Raw genomic sequence first — 23,088 nt, forward strand, 5'->3', positions numbered from 1 at the left:
AATAAGGAAGGAAAAGAAAAAAAAGAAAAAAGAAAATCGACAAGATACAGACACTACGGAACAGCGAACGCCCACCTTAGATCATGCCAACAACGCGAACGCGGCAAGGGAGCAAATCATCACCGGAGGAGAGCCACGCTCCATCAACTCCCAAGGGCCCTTGTTGTCCTACCTTATGCCGCAACCTCCGAAGAGGGCACCCCTGCCCTCTCGTCCTGGATTGAAGGACGCCGTCCCTGTCAGGAGGCATATCGCTCACCCCTGAGCTCAGATGGACGGTCCAACAAGAGGCCAAGGAGAGGACGCCAGCCCTGGCCACCTCACCTCTCATAGGAACCCATAAGTCGACACCATCTTCGGCCAAGACCAAAAAGCCCACACCACTGCCGAGCAGGAACACCACCGAAGAATAGGCAGAGCACCACCGCGCCGAGCCCTTGACCCCCTGGACTCCCAAGGTGGCGCCTTCAAGAAGTAACCACCGCCGAAGCACCGTCACCACCCAATCAAGAGATTTTAGGCTTTTGCTCGGGGCCAGGGGCAGAGGGCGGGAAGGAGGTCTCGATGTCGCCCACCAGAGGGAGAAACGGCGCTGAGAGCATCACCGACATCGTGACCAGCACCGCCGGTCAAGGGTTTCTCCCGACCCCAAGCCCGAACCTCCACTGCATCGCCAATCATCCAAGCAAGATGCCCGGGGGAAGCCCAAGACTGGCAGGCAGAGGGGAACATGCGCTGGTGCAGCCGCCAACTCCAGATCGGAACCACGCCCGCCGCCGCCTTGCCGCCCAGCACGACCAAGACAGCGCACCGCAGCACCAACGCCAACCCCCGTCGAGGAAGGGGAGGTGCCCTCTCCATCAGTGGCAGCCGCCACCCGCAGCCTCCGTGAACCCTAGGATCGAAACCAGCCACACCGGGCCAGACCCCTGCCGCGCCGCCATGGAGCTGCACCGCCGCCTCCCAGTGCAGCCGCCACCGGATCCATGCGTCCCCGTCGCCGGGGGCCCCGCGGGACACAACACCCCCACGAGCGGCGGCCCGCGCCTCCAAGATCCCGAGCAGGGGAGGAAGGAGAGAGGCCCCACCGCTGCTAGCGCCACACGGGCTTCGCCCGGCAAACGCCCTCTGGCAGCAGCGAGGAGGAGGAGAGGACGATGGGGGAGGCTAGCGCCGACGGCGGATCTGGAGCCCCCGGGCGCTACTCTGAACTTTAGGTCTTCAAGCTCAACAACACCCATTGACTCCACACTGCAGCGAGATAAACACGCCGCTGCCGAGGGGATTTGCCCAGTGGCACCCTCCGGCAGCGGGTATTGCGTCTAACTAGCGGAAGACGCTTAAGACGACGCTTGAGACGAAGGAGACTAATCTTAAAAAGCTTAAACGACGGTACGGTCTGCAGCTAGCACCCAGAAAACATGAGGAATTTGATCAATTTGTAGTGCGACGAGTCATGAGTGTAGTGTCTATTACAAAGAAAACTTGGAACAAGACTGAAATTGCATACAAAGAATTTGATGCGCACGGTAACAGAGAACAATGGTGTGGACCGATATAAATTGTGACTTGATGAAACCTCTACGAACAATGATGCAAGAGCAGGTTCGCATCGCCAGGCAGACACAGAGAGAGCGACAACACATGCGGAAAGTAGCTCCCGAAACCACTATGAACCTCCATGGAACGGCAGCTACAGTCCTCTTGAATTCCACACATCTGAAATTGCCTCTGAATGTGTCAATTACAGGAGTAAATAGCATAAAACTACTAGTTTACAGGCTAGGGTTCCAAAAAACTACCACTTTTTAATTTTTCTCAGAAAGCTACCAGTCGCGCGGTTCGCTGTTTCAGAAAACCCAAAACGCCCATGACTAGCGATTGAACCGTTTTTCTGACCGCCCGGATCCACATGCCAGGCCACCTGGCCACGCGCGCTCATGGTGCGGCCGTTGACGGCCGTTAGCCCGTGCGGTCCGGTCGGAACGAAAGGAGCTGGTCGGGCCGCACTCTCTCTCAGTCTCCCCCTCCTCTCCCCTCTCCCCCGCAGTGACCTAGGTTGGCAATGGCGGCGGCGCAGCCAAATGCCGTCGGCGGCGACCTATTGAGCCAAGGCGTCACCGGCTAGGAGGGCGGTGGACATCCAGAGGTGGCCCCAGGGCGAGGCAGCTCGAGCTTCCCGGCGCAGCGGTTGTAGTAGCCATCACCGCCCGCGGCTGAGGTCGATCCGGCGTGCTCACATCCGGCAGTCCGCGTGGCTAGGGCAGTGGCGAAGTCCATCCACGCGGATCCAGAAGGCGGCCACACTTGGGCTTCATCCTTTGGTGGAGTGAGGTAAGAAATTTCTGGCACTTCATACCTTTAGTTCAAATTACAAATTTCTGGGTCCTTTAGTTCAATTTAGAACTAGGGTTAGTAATTGTTTGTTCTTGGCATGGTACATTGTTTTATTGGTTAAGTCAGTTCAGAAGAAAGTGCATTTGGTTAGTTCATTTGGTCAGTGCATTCACTATAATTAGAAGAAAGTTTAGTAATGTTCAGTACATTTGGTCATTGTTTAAAGTTTTAGTGAGTTAAAAATTAATTGTTTGTCAATTTAATCCTACAGCTTAGATGATGAGATTTGGGACATGAGGCTACATTTTCACGGAACAGATAACATGGAGAGAGAGTATTCAGTTTCTTCAGACATTAGTTATCTGACCATATTAGCATTGGCTGAGTTGGAGGGTTATGGAATGGATGCTTGTCTGACTTATGTAAAGGAAGAGGGAAAGGGCTTGGAGGGGGTGGAGGTCCTGGATAGTGAGGAGGCATTAGAGGACATGCTTGACTGGTTTGTTGATAAGAAGATCCTGAACATCACTGTCAGAAAGCCTACTGATCCAAGCCCAGCAGATGTTAACATGGATCACATCATGCTTGAGGAGCAGATCCCCATTGATCATGTTGGTGAACCTATTGTTTATAGTGTTTCCCAACAAGGGGTCCTGTATCCACTCCCTAATGCAACTTTGGCAGCAGCAATCCCCGAGGAGCCCTATCTTAACACACAACAGAGTTGTAATTTCAACAAGGGGGAAAATGTTGTGGAAGAAGAAGAAGAAGATGTAGAAGAAGAACATGATGAAGATGAAGATGAGATGGACAAATCCTCTTCAGATTTTGAGTTTTTTAGGGGTGATTACAAAGGGCAGAATATATCATACAAGGCTTAGTGTAGGGGTGAAGATGAGGCAGGCACAGGGACAAGCCATAAGACTAGGGGAGAGGAAGAACCTGCAGATCACTATTGTGGAGCAAACTCAGAACCTTCTGAGTTTTGGGAGGAAGACCAAATCCTTTCTGAACATGAAGAACCCTCAGTTGTACCAGAGAAAGGAGCAAAGAAGCTTAATCCTGTCAGAAATCCAGGCCCAACTAGCAAGTCACACAGTGAGCCTGAACACATCAAGTTTGAAGATTGGGTGCCTGAACCTGATGAATACTGCTTTCCAGGTGATTTTGGTCTTAGTGATGAAGAAGAAGTTCCAAGGTTGCCTTCTGGTAGGAAGAGAAGGTTGAAGAAGAGGAAGGAGAGGAGGTGGTATGATCCATCAGTCCCTGATGCACATGAGCAGTTTGCATTGCATTTGTGCTTCCTAAATGTTGTGGAGTTCAGAGAAGCACTAAGAAATTTCCATGTCAGGACACTTAGGAATTTTGAGTATCACAGAAATGAACCAACTAGGGTTATTGCTTGGTGCTCTGATAGAAAGCAAGGTTGTCAGTTTTATATAGTGGCCTCTAGAATAGCAAATGAGTCTACTTTCAGCATCAAGAAGATGAATTTGGATCACACTTGTGGAGCAAGTGGAGAGAGCACCAAAGTTACAGTAAACTGGGTTGCCAAGGTTTGTGAGGATACCATTAGATCAAACCCTAGAGCTGGTGTTGAGACAATTATGTCATACACAAAGAAAACATTTGGTGTTCATGTGCCTAAAAGCTTGGCATATAGGGCAAGGAGGCAAGCAGTTGAAGTTGTGCAAGGAGATCACAGACTCCAATATCACAGACTAAGGGACTATCTACAGTGTGTGTTAGATACTAATCCAGGCAGTAGATGCATAGTGACAACCAAAGAGGACCTAGAAAATCCAGCTCCTACCCCTAGATTCCACTACATGTTCTACTGCCTTTTTGCATGCAAAGAGGGCTTTCTCAATGGATGCAGGCCATTTATAGGTACCTTATCCTTACACATATATCTAAGATGGTTGCATTCATGTTATTTACAACTAATGTGATCATATTTCCAGGTTTAGATGGTTGCTTCATCAAGCTCAGCACTGGACAACAAATATTGGCAGCTACTGGCAGGGATGGGAACAACAACATCTTCCCCATTGCATTTGGTGTTGTTGACAAGGAAGACACAGACAGCTGGACATGGTTTCTCACACAGCTGAGAACTGTTATTGAAAGTGGGAACAAGTTTGGCAAGTACACAATTATGTCTGACAGGCAAAAGGTATGTTGAATGCAATCAATGATGTATTCCCTAACTATCATACTTATCCATCATTCTAAGCCATCATTAATTCATAATTAACAGGGATTGTTGAATGCAATCAATGATGTATTCCCTGACTCCCCACAGAGGTTCTGTCTTAGACATATATATGCCAACTTTCAATCTGCTGGTTTTAGAGGGGAGGAACTCAAGAAACACTTAGATCAGGCTGCCTATTCCTTCACTAAGAGTGGTCATGAAAAAGGGATGGAAAATTTGAAGAAAGAAAGTTTTGAAGCTTGGCAATGGTTGTCACAGATACCAGACCATACATGGGCAAGATATAAAATGGATATTGTTTGCAAAACTGACCTGGTTGTTAACAACCTCAGTGAAGTCTTCAACAGAATGATATTGGATGTTAGGAACAGGCCAATCAGGACTATGCTGGAGGGCATAAGAACAAAGTTGATGATCAAGTTTCAGAAAACCAGAGAGAAAACAGAGTCATGTAGATGGGAGATTACACCAACCTACTCAGAAATTTTAGAAGAAGGCAAGAAGTGGGCTAAGTATTGTGATGCATACATGGCAGGTCCAGGCATCTGGCAGGTGACTAGTAGCTCCGAGAACACATATTGTGTTAACTTGAACAACCATACATGTGACTGTAGGAGGTGGGACATGACTGCTGTGCCTTGCAGTCATTCCATTGCTGCAATGCAGAAAGTGAAGCTACATCCTGAAGACTTTGTCAATGACTTCTTCAAAAAGCCCATGTACTGTGAAACATACAAGCATATAATTTTCCCAGTTCCAGGACCTGACCACTGGCCTCATACACCTGGACATGACATATCTCCACTAGTGTTCAAAGAAAAGAAGGGCAAAAAGCAAACTGCCAGGAGGAAAGGTGTATTTGAGGTGCCAGCAAAAAAGGATACCTCAAGAATTGGTACTGTCACATGTAGCAACTGCAAGAAGCAAGGGCATAGGTTCAGCAACTGTGGTGACCCTTTGAAACCTAAGTTTCAGATAAGGATGAACAAGCACCAGGTCATTTGAGGCCATGTCTCATTTCATTGTCTCTTTTCATTGTTCATTTTCTTACAATGTTTCTTAATTGTGTAGGAAAATAGAGCAAATTACTCTCAAGCTGGTTCTTCTATGGCTACAAATGCTCAGAGGCCTCCAAGAGTACCTGCTGCTACTACACCTGAAGCAAGACTAGCTACAGCAAGAGCTACACCTTCTGCACCTTCACCAGCTCCAGTTGCTAATTCTAGGCCTAGGGCAAGAAAAAGGGCTGCTTCAACTATTCCAGCAGCTACAGCACAAGCACAACCAGCTAAGAGGACCAGCACTAACACTTCTTCTCCTGCTAAGAACACCAGATCATCTACATCTTCTCCAGCAAAGAACACCAGATCTTCAAGTGCCCAGAGAAGAACTTTCATTGCACCAAGGCAATCAAATTCAACTGTTGTCCAGGAGGGGTCAAAGAGGATCAGGAAGCCAAGTGGGAGGCTGAAAGACTATTTTTATGCAAGTGGTAACTAGCTCTTGGATTTGGGTAACTTGAGTTCATTTGGCATGGTTCATTTGGCATGGTTCTGTTTGTTGAACTACCATGGTTTGTAACTTGAGCTCTTGGATGGATTTGGGTCTACTATGGTCCGTAATAACTACTATGGTTTGTAACTTTATTTTGTTTCAGAGATATTCAGTCAGTTGAACTACCATGGTTTGTAATAACTACTATGCAGTCTGTTCATTTAGACAAAGATTCCTTTGTTGAATCAGTCAGTACATTTCAGTGAGTGTATCTTCTGTCAGTGAATTCAGTCAGTACATTTCACTGAGAGTAGCATGAATTCATTGAGAGTAGCATAAATACATAGATAGATTGGTCAGAGTAGCATCAAACACCACTTATTACATAGAATAGATCTTACATAGTACACCAACATAGAAAGATAGATAGATAGGTATATAGATGGATGAGATGAGATTGACATATCAGTCATATCGCTCGAAGAAACGGACCCACTTGGCCCTAGTTGCTGGATGAGGAGCCATGACTGCCCTCATCCTTGCCCACCTAATGATCTCCATGAATGACCTTCCCCTACCACCAGTGAAAACCAGCTCCAGTTCTTCGTCATTGCACTTCTCCAGTACCTTGTCGGAGAGTCGGCGGTTGAACTCCTCTTGCCTGCGCCTCCTCCTCCTCCTCCTCTGTGCCGCCTCTAGTGCCCTCTGCCTGCGCCTCCTCCTCCTCCTCTGTGCTACTGCTGCTGTCCTAACATCCACAGCCTCCCCATCCTCCTCTGTGACATCTCCCATGTCAGGATCCATCTGTAGGGTTTCTTTTGGGTGGCGGCTGGTGGAGTGACTGCGAAAGGGTGGGGGTGGGGAGGGGTTTATATTGACAGATGGATGGGGTTGGGTTTAGTAGGCCTAGGGTTGCATTTGGTCAGAGAATAGTGGGCCACTAAGCCCAATTACCCACAGAAATAATATATGTAGGCTAACAAATAACATCTAAAAGATAGAAGATCAAGTTGAACACTTAATAGCATACAAGATCCATTTCCACAACCTAGTAGCATAAGAGATCCATTTTCCACTACATAATAGCATAGGAGATCCATTACAACACTTAATAGCATAGGTGATCCATTACAACTTAACAACATAGTAAATAAGGTTCTTACACTAGGTTAAACTTCACATTCCCCCAAAATGTACACCCATAATCACTTGCAGTCATGCCAGGCCACATCCTTATATAAAGGCCTTTGGATGTACTTACTTCACCAACATATCAAAGCCACTTCAAGACTCAAGGATGGCCTTGATTTTCTCTAACTTCTCCTTGCTGCCATACCCTTCTTTCAGCAGCCCAGCAACAACAAGCTCAATCTTTGCCTTCTCCTTCTTAAGAACATCTCTGTCAACTTAAACATCCTTCATAGCCTTCCTGGTGTTCTTGATGATATCAGCTTGGCTCTGCAAAATGCACCTCCGCTCTTTTACAAGTTTGAGCTTTTCCATCTACACCTCCAACATAGCTTTCTCCTCTAGCTCCTTCTTCTTCTTCTCAAGTTCTTCCTCCTCCACTTGTTTCTGGTGCACCTTCTTGTCCATCCTACCATCCTACCAATCAAACATCTTGGATACATCATCAACAAGCTTGGTGTACTCAATGCAAAGCTTGTCATTTTCAGTCCTAAGCTTGGCCAACTCCCTTTCATGTTCACTCTTAAGCCTGGCCAACTCATTCTCAAACTTCTCCTTGTCCTGTACCCTTCCAAAGTTCTACTCATGGAACATCTCCCATAGCTTGCACAAACATCTCTGAAGAACAGTTGGCCAAGGCCCATCAACCCACTCTACAACACCACAATTCACACCATTTTCCTGCATTTATAAATGTGATAAGTTATTACAAATGGACTAGGAGATTATTTCAGTTCCATGATTAACTTGTATATACTTGATAATTTCTAACAATGAACAACATAAATGAGATATGATAAGTTATTATAATGCCATCATTAAGTTTCCAAAGTAACAAAAATACATAGCAGAAAAATGTTTATTGGCATCATATCAAACAAAGTGCTGCATCATATCAATCATCAGTGACCATACATAGCAGAAAAGTTTATTGCCATCTAACCTGGACTGGGCAGCCATAGAAACGCCTTCCTGTTAAAGGCCCTTCAAAGCAACACGCTTAATAGGCCTCATTTGATGCAGAATGCACTTGGGATGAGCAAGCTCAAGTTGGCCACAGAAAAGGGGCTCCACAGTGGTGTCTGGTTCCTCCTGCAACCAAAATAACCAGCAAACACTAGTTTCAATCTGCACTCAACACCAGAATATACTTGCACGCTTCATTAAACATGAACACTAAAAAAATCCCCAACTCAGCATGAACCCTAACACTGTACTAAGATGAACCCTAGCTTACATCAATCCTACAATCAAACCCCAGCCTCACTATTGAACAAGAATCCTACAACACCAACACTACACTTAGCAAGATCCATGGCGGTAGCCTAGGCCTACTAGCACCTAACCCTAACCCTAGGTGGCAAAGAACTTACCATAAGTCCCATGTCCATGCTGACGACCTCGTAGTCCTCCTCCGAGCTAGTTTCCTCGTCGTTCCAGGAAGGCATGGTGGCAAGGAGGTCAATGGCGAGCCACCTCAAAGACGGCGAGCGGCGGCGAGCTCGTACTGGAGCAGGGGAGTGAGAGCAGGGGAGTGAGCGAGCAGGGAGAGAGTGAGTGAGCAGGAGCGCCCGACCGACCGAGGGGGTTTATTTACCCCTGTTCCGACCGGGCCGCACGGGCTAACGACCGTCAACGGCCGCGCCGTGAGCGCGCGTGGCCAGGTGGCCTGGCATGTGGGTCCGGGCGGTCAGAAAAACGGTTCAATCCCTAGTCACGGGCGTTTTGGGTTTTTTGAAACAGCGAACCACGCGACTGGTAGCTTTCTGAGAAAAATTAAAAAGTGGTAGTTTTTTTGGAACCCTAGCCTGTAAACTAATAGTTTTATGCTATTTACTCCAATTACAGGCTCAGTTGTCATAGTCAAATGTCGGCATTTTCCTTCTCTTCTAACCTGAGTCCGTTGTCTGGACATACGACTAGCAATAGGACTAATAAGAAAAATAATTGGGCAATCTCCGTTCTTGACTTGACTATAGGACGACCAGTGCCCAAGCTCAAACAAAAGTCATGGCTTCCGGTGGGAAAAGCTTACCGGGGTCAGCTTGACCTATGCTTCGTCTCGTACCTGGAGGCAGCATAAAAGCGACCAGAGCAAAGGCAACAACAACGAAAGCAAGGCCTTGGTCAGGAGAACTTTAGGAGTTCAGGTACTTTTACCATTCGCTTTCTCTCCAGGCTATGTTGTTCTTCAGAATTGCCAATCTTTTCATCCCATGTCCCTGTTTCTGTTATTTTTTCTAGAACATGCATGAGTATGTGTATCATATAATGAAAGAAGAGAGGGTAAAGAAACCCATCCACAATATTACAAGCTGGACTGTCCGTCCGATTCCCTACCAAATTTGCGGATTACTCGCTATTACACCGCCTAAACAACCGTTGGAAGAACACTTCCAGATCGCCACGGAGGAGGCCGGCCAGATCATCCACATTCCCAGGAGTAGGATAGAGAACCAGTCCTTGAGGCCTTGTGGTTCAGGCTTGTATGCTGCGCACCATGGGAGCAGCTCGTCAGTGTGCGCTGGTGCCCTCTCTTCCTGCCACCATGGGAGCAGCTCGTCGGTGTGCGTTTTTGTCATTTCTTCTTCCATGCCATTTTTTTGCCCAAATCATGCAATCCACTCTGGTAACCTATTGAACAACAAAAATGGTGCAAGTTATCCTCAACAACTATAATTTACCATTCTTTAGGAGTATACTGGAATAAAGTAAAAGGAGATGCAAGATTTCTCATTGCTCTTGTTTTTTCTCAGATGTGCTCTTTCTTGCTTTGGTGACCTTTTCCTTCTGATGCATGTGCCACCTTACAAATTGTAACCTACACTAGTTAGTACAAAAAAGGGGTGCACACAAATCAGGGGAGTGCACCACGTGTACCTTAGGATTACAGATTGTATGTCATGCAGATGAGTCTAGGCTGAACATTTGTTGCAAAGTTGTTGAGTGTGGTTTTCTGTAGCTCAGGCTACACGGTACCCCTTATCTTTTCCATCCATTTATGCATCAAGATCTGTGCAAACACATTTGTCTTTTTTGTTTCTCTCAAACGACACAACATATGAACTTCAAATTTTGCAGAACAACAATACATTCTAAGTACAATATAGGAAAAAACTTTCAGATTTTTTCATGCATTTTAAATACTTGAAATAATATTTTTATTCAAAGAAAATCTCATTTTGTATATTTATATCAGACCAAAAAATCTGAAAGTTTTTTCACACATTGATGTTCTAATGTTTGTTCGGTCTGCAAAGTTTGAAGTTCATATGTTGTTTCATTTTCGAGAAACAAAAAAGAGAAATCTTCTTGTTGTTAGTTAGTTGGAGAGTACGGATCTCAAAGCAAGGCTGGAGGGTTAAGGATAAGAGGTTCCATGTAGCCTGAGCTACAAAGAAACTTTGTGTTGTTGCAAAATATGTTCAGGTAATTTTAGATAACAAAAGCAATAGCATGAAAATTCTGTAACTGTAAGAGTAGGAGTGGCACAATTGTTGGTATTTTCTCTTCACTTATTAGATCCATACTGCATTTGGAGAGCAAGACTATTTTACAGATTAATTAAATACACAACAGCAATTTACCAGGCCTCAGAAAGAACAAACCAACCATTTTTAGCACAGAAATGGTCTAGTGATTGTGGGAATTCAGAACTTGCCAATCAAAGAAACGTATTAGTGTTGGTTTCGATTTTCAAGCTAGTAGTTTCGGAAATAATCCAAACTTGCCAATAGAGTAGTGTTCATGCCCTCATGAGATAAGCTTGTAGTTTTGGTTATATCATTTGAATTTGCATTCTTTGGTTCCAGTCATGTATATGTTGGTGGTACAAAACACACCTTCTGTCCTCTCGAAAATAAACACGTTTCACAATTTACTTTCTATAAAATATGTGTAACATAAAATTCCTACTGTGATAACCATCAGTTGTTGGTCGAACAGAGACATGTATTGCACATAAAACACAAAATATTTTTTCCCGATCGTGTGCACACCTTCATGAACATGAACATAAAGGATAGCGCATGCCTTCTCACCATGCAGTATAATTTATTGACGCTATCAACAACAAACCATCAAAATAAAATAAACAAACCTACATTATATATCTAACCAATTTTAGGTCACTATTAATAGCCGTGCATTAGCACCATAGCATCTATCTCAGTACTCATTAGACACTGACTATTTTTTTATTCTACATAGGATAGAACACAATCACACACAATAAACATTGTTCGACACACATAACGTTTACTGAATCTAATGAACCCTGAACTTTAAAAGTATATTGCTTCAGCAACAAAGTTCTAAACCATTCGAATTCTTATTTATTCGGGACCGGAATGCCTACTCCGGTTAGTACATCTTGTTGACGCCGACAGGCGTAAGCTCAGAATAAGTGGACATGAGAGGTTCGTGATAACCATCACCACCCGTTGGATAGTTATAAAAGCGTACTTCACCAAGGAGGATTGGTCGCACCAAAAACAAGTTCAGTGTTGAGCTTCTTGGGGGAAGGAAATTCAAACGAGTTATCCCCATTGCTTGATTTGCGTGCAACCCTCCTAATAAACACAACATTCTTGATAAGATCACGGAAAAACAGGTCACTTGGTCGAGAAAAGAGTAATATTGTGACTTTAAGAAAGTCGAAATGATGACATGCCAAGCAGTGAAGCATAGAATTGTTCCCCGGTGCTAAGGAGAGTTTCTGTTATCAACCCTCATGTTAGTAATAATGTGACATTAACATGGTACACCACCTTTTAAGAAGGCCTTACTATAGGCTTGATCAATCACCATAGAGGTGCCATGGATGAAGCCAACAGTTACTCTACCAGGAAGACGTTTGTTCTATGGCTAGTTCTTTGATATGCAGAGGAACATAGTTTGCATGCCAGCATCTATGACTACTATTTCCCTCGTGCCTAGAGGGAAATATGTCTCATGATCAACTGGGCCCATGTATATAATCACACCAGCGATATCTACGATTGGTACAACATCTGAAATTAAATAAGAAAAAAGTTAATGTGCATTCGATATTATAATATAGAATATATATTGCATACCACTGGTTGAGCCATGTTGGTTTTTAAACACATCGGCCACAACCGCTAATGTCAACATAAAAGTATGATTAAATAGGAAAACAAATATTATATTATAATGCAACATGAAAATTTGCATCAGTATATGAAAAGAAGGATTATAATTCTTGACAACAAATATCTACTTTCCAACACACAAAACAGAAAAGGGAACATGATAGTTTTGTGTGTTGGCCAGTAGATATTTGTTGCCGAGAATTATAATATTATTTCCATCTCCCAATGGCTTTATTCATGTTGCATTATAACATAACTATTTAGCTATTTAGCCATAATTTTCCGTTGACATTCACATTTGTGGCTGCTGTGTTCAAAAACCCACATGGCTCAACTATTAGTATGCTTGTATAATATAGATTCTATAATATGATATCAAATGCACATTGAATTTTTTCTTATCTAATTTCTGATATTGTATCAACTTTAGATATCACTAGTGTGATTATGTATGCGGACCTAGGTAATCACGAGACATATTTCCCTCTAGGCATGAGGGAAATAGTAGTCACAGATGCTGACATGCAAATTATGTTTTACCACATTTTCGAAGAACTAGCTGAATGCCATAGGGACCAACTTGTCATGGTGAAGCAAATGTTAGCTTCATCATAGCAACCTCTATGGAGGTTGATCAAGGCTCCAGTAAGTCAAGTGTTGTACCATGTTAATGTCACATTATTAGTAATTCGAGGGTTAATAACATAAAGTCTTCTTAGAACGGGGGCAACAACTATATATGCTTCCATCATTGCTCGGCATGTCATCATCTTGACTTGTTAAACGTCACTATTAGTTGTACTTATTAATACTACACCTTTCTCGATAGATAGACCAATTGTATGCTCAACCTTTGCTACAGGTTTGCATCAACAAGTTCTAGTCTTCCAGATGACTTGTCTTTCCATGATCTCGCCAAGAACATCGTGCTTATAGGAGGGATGCGCGCAAACAGAGCAATAGAGGCAACTCTTTTGAACCTCCTACCTCCAAGAAGCTCAAGACTAAACATGGTTTTGCATGTGGCTTATCTTCCTTCGCGAAGCATACTTTCAACTATCTAAGGGGTGGCGACGGTTATCACGCACCTCCTATGTCTGCTTATTCTGAACATGATGGACCAATTGGACTAGGCATGTAGGTCCTGAATAAATAAGAATGGAAATGGTTTCGAACATTGCCCCTAAAGCGATAAATTCTAAATTTTAGGTTTCATTGAATTCAATCAATGTTCTCTTTGTGTAAAACAATGTTTGTTGTGTGTGACAATGTTCTATCCTACGTTGAATAAAAATCCAGTCCCTAATGAGCATGGTGACATATGCTATGGTGGCTAATGCACTGCTATAACCAAGACCACAAGCTTATTAGGTGAGAGCATGGACACTACTCTATTGGCAAGTTTAGATTATTTCCAAACTACTAGCTTGAAAATGGAAACCAACATGGCTTGGGTCGTGGCACCGAGGGTTGGGGGCGATGGAGGCCACAGGCATGTAGAAGCGCAGGGGGACGGCCAATGACATTTACAAACATGTGGGGTATCATTAGTTACTGCACAAGGCCAGCCTTTTTCTAGCACAGAAATGGTCTAAGTGCATATACATGGTATTGAATGGAATGTTAGTTTGCTACATGATAGTATAATCCCAGGATGGTGGCTAGTATTTTTCATATTTATTGGTCCTTGCGTATTAAACATATGAGAACCTTCCAACACTAATTGTGTTTTGTGTTTGTAAATGTCAGGGAACTGCTCCAAAATGTTTCCTGCTCTAAATTTGCTTCTCTTTCCTCATCTGCTCTTACTGGAAACGACTTCATATTCTCACGCACTGCCACTCAGCAACGAAACTGATCACAATGCCTTGCTAGCATTCAAGGCAGGTCTAAACTACCAGTCAGATGCACTGGCCTCATGGAACATAACCACTGACTTGTGCAAGTGGCGTGGTGTCATGTGCAGCCTCAGGCATAAGCGAAGGGTATTGGCACTGAATCTCTCCCCGACTGGGCTTTTTGGGTACATAACCCCTTCCCTCGGGAACCTCACGTACCTGAGAAGTTTAGACCTCAGCTACAATCTGCTACACGGTGAAATCCCACGGGTGATTGGCCAGTTGACGCAAATGTCATATCTTGACTTGTCAAATAATTCACTCCAAGGTGAAATGCCTTGGACAATTGGGCAGTTACCATGGTTAACTTACCTATATCTATCAAACAATTCACTTTAAGGGGAGATCACACATGGCCTGCGGAACTGTACTCACCTTGTAAGTATCAAACTTGACCTGAACAAACTCGATCGAGAAATCCCTGATTGACTTGGTGACTTGCCAAGGATAGAGACCATTTCAATAGGGAAGAATAGCTTCACTGGGATCATCCCACCATCACTTGGGAACCTCTCATCGCTGCGGAGATTATACCTCAATGAAAACCAGCTGAGTAGCCCAATCCCTGAGAGCCTTGACAGGCTTGGTAAGCTTGAGGCAATAGCACTGCAAGTAAACCAACTCTCAGGAAACCTTCCAACAATGCTCTTCAACATTTCATCCCTCATCCTCGTTGGTCTCCAAATGAACCAACTGCATGGCAGACTGCCCCCCAATTTGGGCAATGGCCTGCCACACATCCGATACCTTATCCTTGCTCTGAACCATTTCACGGGAAGTATTCCAGCTTCAATTGCAAATGCAACTACAATCCAATCGATGGACCTCTCTGGTAACAACATCACCGGAGTCGTGCCTCTAGAGATTGGAACACTCTGCCCAAAATACCTGATTCTTAATGGAAACCAGCTGGAGGCAACCACTGTTCAAGACTGGGGGTTCATCACTTCCCTGACAAATTGCACAAGCCTTCGTTGGGTCACATTGCAAAACAACAAGTTTAGTGGTGGGTTTCCACGCTCTATCGCAAACCTATCAGGGCAACTTGAAGCCCTAGACATCAGATACAATGGGATATCGGGCAAGATACAAATTGGCATTGGCAACTTTCCCAAACTATTCAAGCTAGGGCTATCTGGCAATCAGTTAACCGGCCCCATACCAGACAGCATAGGAAGACTGAACATGCTCCAGTTCTTGACACTAGAGAATAACCAACTCTCTGGGATGATGCCGCCCTCACTTGGGAACTTAACACAATTGCAGCACCTTTCAGTAGATAACAATATGTTGGAGGGACCTCTTCCAATGAACATTGGAAATTTACAACGACTTGTCAGCGCAACCTTTTCGAACAATGCGCTTTCAGGTCCATTACCGGGAGAGATCTTTAGCCTGTCATCCTTGTCATACGTTCTGGACTTGTCGAGGAATCATTTTAGTAGTTCCCTTCCATCCCAGGTTGGTGGTCTTACAGAGCTCACATACTTGTACATCCATGAGAACAACTTGTCTGGGCTGCTGCCAGATGCTCTCAGCAAATGCCAGAGTTTGATGGAGCTCCTTTGAATAATAACTACTTCCACGGTATGATTCCTTTGTCCATAAGTAGAATGCGAGGCTTGACACTGCTGAATTTGACCAAAAACAAGCTCACAGGAGGAATCCCACAAGAGTTAGGACTCATGAGTGGCCTGAAAGAACTGTATCTTGGACGGAACAATTTGTCTGCACAGATCCCAGAGTGGATCCTTAGAGTCCCAAGTGCCAGACACTTGCTGTGCCACGAGGTCCGAGTCACTGAAGCACTTAACTCGACCTAGATTCATCTCCTTAGCCATCCGGAGACCATGGAGCAAGGCTTCATACTCAGCTGCATTGCTAGTACAAGGGAACATTAAGCGGAGAACATAACAAAACTTATCACCTCATGGGGGAAGTTAATACGACTCCAGCCCCCGAACCTTCCAATTGCCTGGATTCGTCAAAATGGATGGTCCAATATGTGTGATCCGGCTTTTCTTCAGGTGCTTGCATTTCCGTCCAATCATTGATAAAATCAACCAGTGCTTGAGACTTAATCGCCGTCCGAGACACATACTTCAAATCATGCGGCCCAAGCTCTATAGCCCACTTGGCAATCCGGCCAGTTGCTTCCCGGTTCTGTATGATATCCCCCAAAGGAGCAGAACTGACTACCATAATTGGATGCCCTTGGAAGTATTGTTTAAGCTTCTGGCTTGCCATAAAAACTCCATACACCAGCTTCTGCCAATGCGGATACCTTTGCTTGGACTCAATGAGCACCTCGCTTATATAATAGACCGGACGTTGAACCGGATGCTCCTTACCTGCCTCCTTTCGCTCCACCACAATAGCCACGCTGACCGCCCGAGCATTAGCAGCAACATATAGCAGTAACGGCTCCTTGTCAATGGGAGCGGCGAGCACAGGCAGATTGGCCAATTGTCGCTTTAAGTCCTCAAATGCTTCATCAGCAGCAGAACTCCATACAAACTGATCCGTCTTCTTCAACATTTGATACAAAGGGATTGCCTTTTCATCAAGACGACTAATAAACCGGCTTAACGCGGCAATCCGGCCTGCCAGGCGTTGAACATCATTGATACACTTCGGTTTAGCCAGGGAGGTGATGGCTGTGATCTTCTCCGGATTAGCCTCAATTCCCCTATTGGACACCAGGAAGCCTAATAACTTGCCCGCCGGTACACCAAAGACGCATTTGTCCGGATTAAGCATCATCTTGTATATCCTCAGGTTATCAAAAGTTTCCTTGAAATCACCAATCAGAGTCTCCTTCTCCCTGGGTTTAACCACGATATCATCCACGTAGGCGTGTACATTACGGCCAATCTGTTTGTGTAGACAATTTTGCACACAACGTTGATAAGTTGCCTGGGCACTCTTGAGCCCAAAGGGCATAGACACATAGTAGAAGGCTCCAAAGGGAGTTATGAATGCCGTTTTCTCCTGGTCCTTAACTGCCATTTTGATCTGATGATAGCCAGAATATGCATCCAAAAAACATAAACGCTCACAACCCGCCGTAGCATCAATAATTTGATCAATACGGGGGAGGGCAAAAGGATCTGCTGGACAAGCTTTATTAAGATCTGTGTAATCCACACACATGCGCCAGGTGCTGTTTTTCTTAAGGACCAGCACCGGATTGGCAAGCCACTCAGGGTGAAAAACTTCAACAATAAAACCAGCTGCTAAGAGCCTGGCTACCTCTTCTCCAATTGCCTTGCGTCTTTCTTCGTTAAACCGGCGGAGGAACTGTTTCACCGGTTTGTATTTAGGATCCACATTAAGGGTGTGCTCAGCGAGTTGCCTCGGTACACCTGGCATGTCAGAGGGCTTCCATGCAAAAATGTCCCGATTCTCACGGATGAACTCGATGAGCGCGCTTTCCTATTTCGGATCCAAATTAGCACTGATGCTGAACTTCTTGGACGAATCGCCAGGTACAAAGTCAGCAAGCTTAGTTTCTACTGCCGATTTGAACTTCAGGGCCGGATCATGCTCCGTAGTTGGCTTCTTTAATGGAGTCATGTCCGCCGGATCAACATTGTCCTTATAATACTTCAGCTCCTCGGTGGCACAAACCGACTCTGCATAGGCCGCATCACCTTCCTCGCACTCCAAAGCGATTTTGCGGCTTCCGTGAACCGTTATTGTCCCCTTGTGACCCGGCATCTTGAGATGCAAATACACATAACAGGGCCATGCCATAAACTTGGCATAGGCCGGTCGCCCAAATAGGGCATGATATGGACTTTGGATTTTCACCACTTCAAACATCAATGTCTCCGACCTGGAATCATGATCATCCCCAAAGTCCACTTCCAGAGCTATCTTACCAACAGGATATGCTGATCTGCCAGGTACTACACCGTGGAACACCGTATTAGACGGTTTAAGATTTTTATCTGTCAGTCCCATACGATGGAAGGTCTCATAGTACAAGATATTAATGCTGCTACCTCCATCCATGAGCACCTTGGTGAACTTGTAACCTCCCACCTGAGGCACCACCACCAGAGCCAACTGACCCAGATTATCGACCTGGGGAGGGTGATCCTCTCTGCTCCATATGATTGGCTGTTCAGACCAACGTAGATAACGGGGTATGGCCGGTTCAACAGAGTTGACCGCCCGCCTCTGAACCTTCCGGTCTCGCTTGTCCAAGCTAGTGGTGAAGACATGGTACTGCCCACTACTTAACTGCTTTGGATTGCTCTGGTAACCTGACTGTTGCTGCTGTTGGTTGTAACCACCCTGATTGTTCTAACTATTTTGACCATTATGTCTGCTTGGATACCATCAAATCCTGAACCGGAACTTCCTCCACCGTAACCCGGCCCGGATCCTGAGCCACCGCCAGATTCGTGATCATACCGGAAATTATTAGAATTCTTGAACTCCTGCATAATAAAGCAATCCTTCCAAAGGTGGTTTGCTGGCGCCTCCTTCGTCCCATGTCTTGGACAGGGCTGGCTTAGCAAATAGTTTAGGCGGCCTGGGTTAGGGTTGGGTGCCCCATTACGATTTTTCGGTTTACCCTTGCGTCGCTGGCCATTGTCTTGTGCGTTGGTATTAGCCACAAAGTCCATGTTACCATCCGCTTTACGCTTGCCTCCACCACCATTGCCTGCCCAGTGATGCTGCTGACCTTTGGAGTTGTTGTTCCTCTTTCCCTTCCTTGTCTTGTCATCATCATATTCGGGATCCTTGGTACTATCAGAATCAGCATATTTCACCAAAGCGGCCATGAGGGTCCCCATGTCAGTGCAATGACGCTTCATCCGTCCCAACTTCAGCTTCAGGGGCCCAAACCGGCAGTTGCCTTCTAGGGTTAATACTGCGGTGTCAGCGTTGATGCGGTCTGATGAGTGCAACACTTGTGAAACCCGGCGCACCCAATGAGTCGTTGATTCTCCTTCCTCCTGGATGCATGCAGCTAAGTCCACTATCGACATAGGTTGTTTACATGTATCCTTGAAATTGCTGATAAACCGGGCTCGTAATTGGGCCCATGAACTGATAGAATTAGCCGGCAAGCTTTTTAACCAAGTACGGGCCGTTCCTTCAAGCATCATGGTGAAGTATTTCGCACACGCCGCGTCATCCACATCAAGCATCTCCATGGCCATCTCATAGCTCTCCACCCATGTCTCTGGAGGCTGATCCGACGTGTAATTTGGTACCTTGCGCGGGCCCTTGAAATCCTTGGGCAGGCGCACATTGCGTAAAGCGGAGATAAGGCAAGGCACCCCCAAAGAACTAGAAGTAACACCAGGTTCGATCGAGATGGTTGGACGAACCGGCGTGAGCTGCCGAGCCTGATGCTGTGTGGCTAACTCGGCCTCCCTGCGCGCTCGGGCCCGGTTCACCACTTCCTGAGCGTTATCAGCACCACCCGTCGGGTTGTTGCCATGGGGTGCTCCACGTCGTTCGTTACTCGACACTGCCGGTTCATCCATATGTCTGCTATAGCTCCGGCTTGGACGGGGGCTCGAGTGGATCCGGTTGCGGCTGTACGAGTATGCTTCCTGTTGGACCAAAGTTGTCCTCAGAAGCTCCTTGACCCATCGCGTATCTACTGCCTGCGGCGAATCACCTTCAATTGGAATGGCCTCCGGCCGTGCAGCAGCGGCAATGAGATTGTCCATCGGGTTGGAGTAGTGACCCGGAGGTGTTAAAACAGCCTGAGGTATAATGGTGTTTTGACGAGGCGGGTCCATCTGACGAGGCTGAACCGGTGCACCGGTCCCGGGAGCTTCCGCCCAGTTTCCCTCCAGCGGATTGCCGGTTCCTACTCCTGGAGTGTTGAAAAGGTCTCTGGCCTCAAAAACCGGAGGCAAACGGGATCGGTACTTCCTCCTCATGACTTCCTGCGACGCACTCTGGTCCAACATGAGCCTGTAGGCTTGTGCGTCTAAAGCGGCCCGCTCTGTGGCCATCCTGGTGTCCTCAGCTGCCAGATCTGCCTTGGCCTGGGTGATCTGTTCCTTCACTTTTGCAATCTCGGCGTTGTGAATGCCCTGATCCGCCGGATTAGCCTCCGCCATAAGCACAACCAATGCATCAAATAGCTCTGATAGAACTTGAGCCGGCGGGCGCACAGGGCCTCCTGCCCCGGCAGCCGTCGCCGCTGCTGAACCGGAGGTTGTTGCCGCAGCGGTCGAAGAATGAAGCGCTGCTTGTGTGCCATCATGAATATTCCAACCCGGTTGGGCAGATCAGAGGGGTCCGGAATACTGTCGCCATCGGAACAACCCCCAATCCGGCCGTCTTGTAGCTAATAAAGAGATTCGGTTTCTTCGGTCGATGACTCGTCATCGGAACAAATGACGGTATCGCCGCGAGATTCCGATCCATCCTCATAACTTCCTCCATGAATGACTCCCACGAAGGCACGCTTCATGGACGGTTTAACCCGGGCGGATCGCGCACGCTGAGCCGTCTCGACGAGGTCGGTGCAGATGTTCGGCTCAGGGCCCGGTTCACCGATCTTGCCAATGAAAACGTGAATGCCACCAAAGGGGACCCGGTACCCGTACTCAATTGAGCCGGCCTCGGGGCCCCAGCCTGCGTCGTCGATGTAGAACTTGCCGCGACGACTCTTAGTCATCCGGCCTACAGCGTAGCCCTTGAGTCCTTCAAAGCGGCCCTCCAAGAACCGGAAACCATCGTGCGATAGCCCCACGGTGGGCGCCAACTGTCGTGGAATTGTCACGGCAGATGTCCTAGTGAAAGGACTTAGTCGTGGAGCCATCGCGACGGGTTAGTTTGAAGGGGTTAAAGCGGACACAGGGACGCAAGAGAGTTTATACTAGTTCGTCCCCTTCGATGAAGGTAAAAGCCTACGTCTAGTTGTGATGGAATTGATGGGGTTTCGATGACTAGGGAGCAAACAAGCTTCGCCTATGTCTCGAGTTGTTGTCTGTTGTCCTTGAACCGCCCCCGGGTCGTCCCCTTATATACACGGGTGACTCCCGTCGGTTTACAGAGTCCCAATACCGGCTCATAGATGTGTCCGGTTTGGTCTCTACTTATTCCTAACTTACAATACAAGTTAACTACTAACGCCGGTTTACGGCTACAGGCCTTGAACCGACCATGGGCCTTGAGCCCTCATCTGCCTTCTTGGGCTTTAACATACTTAACTACTGACGAAGTTAACCCGGCCCAGATAGGCCGGTTTACGCCCAGCAGTAATATCCCCAACACTTGGAAAGCATGATATCACTCTACTGACTCGACATATCCTTCAACCTTATTGATGGGCAAGTCCCAGCACATGGTGTGTTCACCAATTTGACTGGGTTCACTTTTTATGGGAATGGTAAGCTTTGTGGTGGCATTCAAGAGTTGCATTTGCCTTCATGTCCATCCAAAGCAACTGGGGGTGGTCAAAGGATACCCCGAGTCATTCGAAATGCAATGATCCCGAGCATTATAATCATCTTTGTGTGCTTTATAGCGGGACTAGGTTTCTTCTCACTGAAAAATAAATTAAGACTGCCATCTATAAGAGCAACCTTGGTAGCTCCTTCCTTGATGGGTGACATGCATCCTCGAGTTTCTTATTCCAACTTGTTCCAAGCAACAAATGGCTTCACAACTGACAATTTGGTTGGCACTGGACGATATGGATGTGTTTATAAGGGGAGGATGATGCTCAAGAGGTCAGTAAGTACTGTGGCTATGAAGGTTTTTGACCTTGAACAATCTGGTTCCACGAAAAGTTTTGAGGCAGAGTGTAAGGCACTTGGCAAAATTCGCCACTGTAACTTGATTAGTGTTATAACTTGCTGCTCTTGCTTTGACTTTAACCGGAATGACTTCAAAGCCATTGTTCTCAATTTCATGCCTTATGGGGGTCTTGATAAGTGGTTACATCCAGACATATATTCATCTAATCCAGTCAAAATTCTAACATTAATGCAGAGACCGAGTATTGCTTTTGATGTTGCCGCCGCTCTAGACTATCTGCACAACAACTGCCAGCCAACAATAGTTCACTGCGACTTGAAGCCCAGCAATATTCTTCTTGGAGAGGATATGGTTGCTCATGTTGGGGACTTTGGCCTTGCAAAGATACTCATAGATCCAGAAGGGGAACAATTGATCCATTCAAAGAGTTCTGTAGTGGGAACAATTGGATATGTTGCTGCAGGTAACTAAATTTTATTTTATTGTTGTTCCAGCAAATTGGGTTGCTTTGCTCTGTATATTATTCATGTTGTTTGTGCACTGTAGAATACGGTGAAGGTGGTCAAATATCTACAAGTGGGGATGTGTATAGCTTCGGTATTGTCCTCCTTGAGATGTTTACAGGGAAGACGCCTACACATGGTATGTTTACAGATGGATTGACCTTGCTCGAGTATGCAAACATGGCATATCCAGAACAACTAATGGAGATTGTTGATCCCCTTCTGCTATCAGTTGAGAAGACACGGCAAGATATTAATAGTTACATGTACTCTGTCACAAGACTTGCCCTAGCATGCTGCAGGAAAAGACCAACTGACAGGCTGTCCATGAGAGATGTCATTTCTAAGATGAACAAGATAAGGGCTTGCTATGCTGTAGAAGTAACTAGGAAATGTAGTTTAGAGTGATGCAGCATCAGTGCCTTGTTCTTGAGCACTAGTTTCATAAGATAATAATGGGAAATTCTTATTTATACCAATATAAAATCATGAGTTGAACTTTGTATACTTTTGATCTGTCAACCCAATTTCATAATTATTCATCCAGTTTTTTTTCGAGAAAATGCAAAGGGCTTTTGCATTTCATTGCATTG

The 23,088-nt window shown here is 45.8% G+C and overlaps 1 protein-coding gene and 1 pseudogene across 1 annotated transcript; both read left to right on the top strand.

The window, feature by feature from the left end:
- Positions 1 to 4,480: 4,480 nt before the first annotated feature.
- LOC147991017 (uncharacterized) lies at positions 4,481 to 6,055 on the top strand. The gene is made up of 3 exons (XM_087535283.1): positions 4,481 to 4,513; positions 4,598 to 5,551; positions 5,627 to 6,055. Exons 1-3 carry the CDS (start codon positions 4,496 to 4,498, stop codon positions 6,053 to 6,055), a joined length of 1,401 nt encoding a protein of 466 aa, XP_087391409.1. The 5' UTR covers positions 4,481 to 4,495.
- An 8,059-nt stretch (positions 6,056 to 14,114) lies between these two features.
- LOC147991018 (uncharacterized) lies at positions 14,115 to 22,903 on the top strand (annotated as a pseudogene).
- The last annotated feature ends 185 nt before the right edge of the window (positions 22,904 to 23,088 follow it).

The sequence above is a fragment of the Triticum urartu genome, chromosome 1A (assembly GCF_056163025.1).
Source record: "Triticum urartu cultivar PI428250 chromosome 1A, HENAU_Tu73, whole genome shotgun sequence".
Classification (NCBI taxonomy): domain Eukaryota; kingdom Viridiplantae; phylum Streptophyta; class Magnoliopsida; order Poales; family Poaceae; genus Triticum; species Triticum urartu.